The 7,431-nt window shown below is 37.4% G+C and overlaps 1 protein-coding gene across 1 annotated transcript in view; it reads left to right on the top strand.

Moving 5' to 3' along the window:
- Positions 1–7,431, top strand: part of ADGB (androglobin) — a 215,590-nt gene that overhangs the window by 51,494 nt on the left and 156,665 nt on the right. The window contains exon 4 of the mRNA XM_037729497.1: positions 5,559–5,630. Within this exon, the coding sequence (XP_037585425.1) occupies positions 5,559–5,630 (72 nt within the window). The remainder of the gene's footprint in view (positions 1–5,558; positions 5,631–7,431) is intronic.

The following is a 7,431-nucleotide window of genomic DNA, read 5'->3' on the forward strand; positions in this document are numbered from 1 at the left end:
GATATCACCACAGATTCCACAGAAATTCAAACCATCATCAGAGATTATTACAAACAACTCTACGCACACAAACTAATAAACCTGGAAGAAATGGATAAATTCCTGGACACTTGCCTCCTGCCAAGCACTTTTTTTACTTGGAAAAACTCAGATATCCAATGAGCATCCAACATAATTTTAAGACTTTAAATTACACAAGAAGTCTTCCTACAAGCATTTATCTCATTTATATGTACTCATTTTTTTCTTTTTAACAGTGTATAATAGATTACTTTTGAAAGCTGAGATACTAAACAAAGGTAGTCATTATTTAAAGTTATTTTATTGCTAACCATTTATCAAGTCTGTGAACATCAGGTATTCACTTCAATAAGAATCTTAAAGTGAAATACATGGACATTTTGCTGATAACTCAAAAGATTTCAGCCATTTTTATTGAAACAACAATATTTAGTCTTATTTGTTTAAAAAAAAGTCACACAAACAACAATTATTTTGTTTTTGGCTGAGTTGATAGTCTCACAATATTTGTGCCAAACTGACACCTTAAAATAACTAGCAGAGGCAAACATAAAATTTCTCTAGACAAAAATGTGTGCTGATGATTCTGAAGACATTTTTATTTTTATTTTACTAATATACATATTTTTGAGACAGGGTCTCACTCACTCTTGCCCAGGCTGCAGTGCAGTGGCATGATCACAGCTCATGGCAGCCTCAACACCTGGGCTCAGATGGTCCTTCTACCTTCGGCTCCCAAGTTGCAGGGCCCATAGACACACACCACCATGCCCAGCTAATTTTTCTATTTTTTGTAGAGACAGTTTTGCCATGTTGTCCAGGCTGGTCTCTTAACTCCTAGGTTCAAGGGATCTACTCACCTTGGCCTCCCATGGTGTTGGGATTACAGGTGTAAGCCACCATGCCTGCCTTTATTATACTAATAAATTTAAAACAAGTTTTATTTACCAGGGATTCACATGAACTTGAAAAGCATTTGGATTTATTTTATGAATACTCATTTACTCATAAGCTAGTCTGGTAGTATGTTAGACACAACAAATAGCATAATACTTGTACATATACATAAACACGTTTAAACATGTATATACACACACACACATGCACATACACACACACACACAAAGATCCAATAGTTTTAATCTCAGAACTCTAGCCATGAGACAGGTTCAAAAACTTACTGTCTTTTATAAAAGATAGCTGGATCCAAGCTATTTTTGAGAAAATTGGAACCTGTCAAGTGGCTAAACTTTGTTTGCCCTGATAGGTAATCCTGTAACAGCTGTGGACCAAAATTTTGGGTAATGCAGTTTTCATTTTTAAAAACATGTTTTATCCTTTTGTCTTTGGTTTTAAATGAGTTTCAGTGTTTACATTTTAGCTGAAACAGGATGAACTATATAAGAAAAATAAAGTGTCCTAATAACTTTGAAATCATAAGTTTTATCTCAACACCAGTAACTTAATAACAGCATATTCAAAACAGGCAGAAAAGAGAGAAACAGAGAGAGCTTTAGAAGACTCAGCTCGTAATTTGCCCATCAGTTTTAAAATTTTCACACAAACAAGCCACAATGTGTAACCAGCTGGAGTCCCAGATAGACTGAAAAGTAATTCACATGTTTTCTTCCTGCACAAAGTTTGACACAGATACAATAAACGCTCCGGAGTATCCCCCAAAAAATCAGGGGCCAGGATTTTGGAAACTGTTTCTCCCCTAGTGAGGATAGGAGAAACCTGTTTTGTTGCATTCTGACAATCAGATGGACCTGGTCTTGGCTGGTGGGATTGAGACCATTCCAAAGCACCCTCACAGATAGGGATAAGATTAAACAGACACACGCAAACAGATCTGATGCGGATGGAGCACTCCAAACTGAGCTTTGAAAGGGGATACTGGAGAAATGTCCTGGGACCTTGTCTCAAACGCAGACAGCACCACAGTTTAAGTGACCTGCATTAAGTCCAGATGTCACATAGGCCAAGACAGCAGCGCAGATGACCTATACTAGGTCTAAACAGCTAGAGAACACAGATGGCAGAGACAGGATTTTCAGGTGCTTCCACTTAACTTACCCAGTTCTTGAAGACTGTTGACTTTCCAGATGTTCCTTTCCTCACACCAACAGAGAATGGTACCAAAAGCTGATGCCATGAAAGGAAGGGAAGGTGAATTTCCTGAGATAAAGGCAGTCTTGGTAACTGCTGGTCCCAGGTGTGAGGACAACCAGCCATGAGCAGCTGGCATATGCAAGTGGCTCCTACCCTGCCTGGCAGCTTTAACAAATAATCCCTGGCACACTGCTGCAGGTAATTGCTCCACTCATTGGAAACCAGGCATACAGGCTGAGTCACTTGAAACACACAATTTCTCACAAAAGACTCCAAATTAGTAACTGATTCAAGTTTGACTGCTCACTGCCCAGAGGCCAGAACAACAGAAACAAGATGTGGTGAAAGGAAAGTAACTTTATGCAAATGCTAGAAGTTGGGGAATGGCCAGGCTTATGCCCTTAAAAGGCAATTTTTACTTTGGGGGCGAATTAAGGCAGTTTAAGAGGGAAAACTTGGTGGGGAAAACATGCAACACTGGTCCAGGAGGATGCAGGTCTGCAAGTCTCTTCCAATTGGCTATCTTGAATATGTGCCCATCTGCAGGTCTGGTTGATATCATTGATATCATCTTGACTTTGGCCTGATAGTGGTAGACTAATTGTTCATAACTCCACTTAAGCAGAGAATTCTGCACCTGGGTCTCTATGCCTGTTTTATTTCAAAAGTAGCCCCTTGGGATCGGGTGCGGTGGCTCACGCCTGTAATCCCAGCACTTTGGGAGACCGAGGCGGGTAGATGACCTGAGGTCGGGAGTTCCAGACCAGTGTGACTAGCATGGAGAAACACCGTCTCTACTAAAATTACAAAATTAGCTGGGCATGGTGGTGCATGTCTGTAATCTCAGCTATTCGGGAGCCTGAGGCAGGAGAAGCACTTGAACCCTGGAGGTGGAGGTTGTGGTGAGCTGAGATTGCACCACTGCACTCCAGCCTAGGCAACAAGAGTGAAACTCCATCTAAAAATTTTTTTTTTTTTTTGCTTTTTGAAATAATACTCCCTTTTAGATCATACTAAAAAAAAAAAAAAAAAAAAAGAAAGAAAAGTAGCCCCTGGGATTTTTATGTAAGCGCATCATTAGATAAGGGAGCACTGTGCATGGGGGTGCCTGGTGGGAAAGGAGGGAAACAAAGTACATTTTATGGCTAATAGCAAGAAAGGAAAAAAAGTTTCAAAATCCATTTTGAAGCTAAGCTACTCGATTATACTGTTATCAAATACCTTAAAATCCTGAATTTAGGGTATCAGAATAAATATGAGCCCTTCCAAACGAGAAGGTTAACAAGTTCTGATCACAGAGTAACTTACTAGACCTGTTTATTTCTGAGAACTAGAAATTAGTGGCCCAGACCCTTGAGCGTTGAATATATTGAATAGATAGGATGTCTGTAGATTTATCCTGCTTCAGGTACAGGTATAGGAAGTAGAAGTGTGAAGATGTCATTGTAGAGACCTCTGCCGTAATATTTGTTGCCTTTTACAAGCTTAATTTCTACTTTCCACTTGCCAGCAGGAGGTTATTGAGACTAATACTTCAAACTTCAGCTATCTAATACTTATTAATGTATAGCTTATCAACTTTGGTAATTGCTGAAGTATAGGGGCATTTTAGAAGCATTCCATCACAGTCAATCAAACCAGAAGAAACTACATTAATAATTTATGATCTCCAGGGTCAATTCAAGCATTTAAGGTAGTTTTAGGTAAATTTTTCTCTAACTTTTTTTTATTGACTTTTCAAGATGCCAGTTGTATAGATGATTGAAAGTAATCAATGGCGTTACCCTCCCTAAAACCTGATTCTTGAATTAAAACTGTTTTCATGTTAATTTGGTATGTTAAATATGTATACTTGATATGAATTATAGCTCATTTTTTAAAAAGTTACAATTCATATTTCCCTTTTACTTTTATTTCGTTATTATTTATTGGCGCCTGATTTAGATGTGTACTAATTATGTACTAAATAATGACCATTAAATTAATTTTTAATGTAACAGGTTATTAACTTGAACATGATTTTAAAAAGCTATCACAATCTCAAAAATTTAACACTAATAAAATAGACAATAATCATTAAATGAAAAAAGCTATCATGACTAATATTTGTCATCCAAGATGAAGATATTTTTCCTGATATCAGATGTTAACTAAGTTTTCAGGTTTAGCTTCAGTGGTTAATTTAGATTTTAAAGCTGTGGTCCCCAACCCTGGGCCATGGACCAGTACCAATCTGTGTCCTGTTAGGGACCAGACCACACAGCAGGAGGTGAGTATGGGCGAGCAAACAAAGCTCCATCTGTACTCACAGCTGCTCCACATCACTTGCATTATCACCTGAGCTCCGCCTTCTGTCAGATCAGCAGCAGCTTTAGATTCTCATAGCAGTGTGAAACCTACTGTGAACTGTGCATGCACGTGAAAAATCTAGGTTGTACACTCCCTTTGAGAATCTAATGCCTGATGATCTGTCACTGTCTCCCAACACCCCCAGACGGTACCATCTGGTTGCAGGAAAACAAACTCAGGGCTCCCACTGATTCTGCATTATGGTGAGTTGTATAATAATTTCATTACCTACTACAGTAATAATAGTAGAAATAAAATGCATAATACATGTAATCTGCTTGAATCATGCCCAGACCATCCCTGACTCCTTGGTTCGTGGAAAAATTGTCTTCCACTAAACCAGTCCCTGGTGCCAAAAATGTTGGGTGCCATTGTTTTAAAGTACCCTTCAATCTCTCAGTTTGTGTGTCTATTTATGCTGGAACAGAAAACCAAATATCGTATGTTCTCACTTATAAGTGGGAGCTAAATGATGAGAACACGTGGACACATAGAGAGGACCAACACACACTGGGGCCTGTTGGAGGGTGGAGAGTGGGAGGAGGGAGAGAATCAGGAAAAATAATTCATGGGTACTAGGCTTAATACCTGGGTGATAAAATAATCTGTGCAACAAACCCCCGTGACAGAAGTTTACTTATGTAACAAACCTGCACATGTATCCCCTGAACTTAAAAGTTAAAAAATAAAAATAAAAAATTATCTGTATATATAATATATATATTATTATAGTAAAATACTGTATCTTATTGGCATTAAATTAAATTACTACCACCTATATAGCTCTAAGAATTATCTTAAGGAATAATGTGTTTATTTCTTATTTCTCTGGTTGTGAGAAATGAAATCAAGGTGGCCTATTTCCAGCACCAACCTATTGGTGCCTAATGTTCCATTATTGGAACACTAGGGAGTTATTTATATTCTACCGCTCAAGGTCATTGCTAAGGTCTCATCGCAAAATTTCAAAAAATTGCAACCTCAGGCATAAATGGATTTAAACTGTTTCATTAAATTACTTTTCCATTATTTTTCTTATGAAGTAATATGTATGTGTATATATATATTATTTTCAGACTCCAGTGGTTGTGAAAAATGAAATCACGTTTGACTTGTTTTCAGCAAATGAACATTTACTCTGCAGTGAGGTATGTACAGAAGTATGAACTAAAGTCTCATCATGGAATGCCTTCCAGGCCTGCTTAAGCCGTTCCCAGACAGCCGATTTCAGCTCTCCCTTGCTCACCTTTAAGTTTTGGTATTCTTTATATAATATATATATAATATATTATATAATATAATATATAATATATTATATTATATAATATATTATATATATATGAGAGGTATGAGAAAGAGTCTTGCTCTGTTGCTTAGGCTAGAGTGCAGTGGTATGAACACAGCTCAGTGCAGTCTCAACCTTCTGGGCTAAAAATGATCCTCCCATCTCAGACTCCTGAGGTGGTGGGACTACAGGCATGTACCATCACTCCCAGCTAATTTTAAAATTTTTGGTAGAACATGAGATCTTACCACATTGCTCATGCTGGTCTTGGACTCCTGGGCTTAAGCAATCCTCCCACACAGCCTCCCAAAGTGCTGGGATTACAAGCATAAGCCACTGTTCCTGGCCAAAAGTCATATATATTTGAGATATACAACTTGATGATTTGACATATATTGTTTAATATTCATCACAATTAAGCTAATCAACATATCCATCAATTCATTTATTATTATGTGTGTTTGTGTGTGTATATGTGTGTTAAGAGCACTAAAGATCTATTCTATTAGCAAATTTCAGGTATGCAATACAGTATTGTTAACTACAGCTGCATTGTTGCAAGTAGATGTCCAGAACTTATTTTTCAGAACTAAAACTTTATACTCCTTACCAACATCTCCCCATATCCCCCTCCTTCCAGACCCTGGTAACCACCATTTCTCTATCTGTTACTAGGACTTTTATATTTTTAGATTCCACATATACGTGAAATCATGCAGTTATTTGTATTTCTTTCTTTCTTTGGCTTATTTCGCTTAAGGTAGCGGTATTTTACACACCAATATTCAAAAGGGAAATGAAGTCTGAGTTTAGTGAGCCCATGGTAGTGAGCACATGGTAGGCATGTTTGCTCATGCCTCTGTTCTCCCACCCCTGGTTTCAAAGTAGCTGTATCCTCTCCCTCTGGGCTTTTACCCTTGGGATCCACATGACCAGCAATGGACATGAAGTGATTGCCCTTCTTGTCCTACACCATGTCAAGAGGAGGGTACAGTGATATTGTGTGACTTGATAGTGCGGGGGAAATTGGAGTGTACTTGGATTGAAATACCTCTTCCGAAACAGCAAAGTTTTCAGCACAGCTGTCCTACTCCCTGTGGGAACTTAGCTCCCCACATCCTACTCCCCACCTCCCCTCCCCATGCTTGGTTGGGTTTTATTCATCACAGACAGACCTGTTCCACTCCCCTAAGTTAATTCAATCAGAAACAAGAACTTTTAAAAATTATTTTCTCCTAAGGCTCAGGAAGCAGGGCATAGTCAATATTCATTAAAATACTTTTTCTCATCTTTAATATCTTGACCAATATTAAAATCAAAGTATTTATTATATTTCTTCAACCAGATAATACACATTAGTATAAAATTATCTCAAAATTGTTTTATGTTTTATAAAGTACACCTATTTTATTGTTTTATGTTTTATAAAGTACACCTATTTTATGAATCTTAAACCCACTTAGATTTTAGCTTTTCATTTTTTAAGGGAAGGAAAATATAAAATATTCTGCAATAAAATTTCCAGATATACAGGAAGATATCTGCTTTGTCTTTTTCTACTTTACCAAACATTAAAAATTTCCTGGATAACTCCAAGTAAGAGAAACATAAATCTTGCAAGGTCAATACTAAATATTTAATTTTCTTTTTTTTTTTTTTTTTTT

Source organism: Cebus imitator, unplaced genomic scaffold, assembly GCF_001604975.1.
Source record: "Cebus imitator isolate Cc_AM_T3 unplaced genomic scaffold, Cebus_imitator-1.0 Scaffold307, whole genome shotgun sequence".
Classification (NCBI taxonomy): domain Eukaryota; kingdom Metazoa; phylum Chordata; class Mammalia; order Primates; family Cebidae; genus Cebus; species Cebus imitator.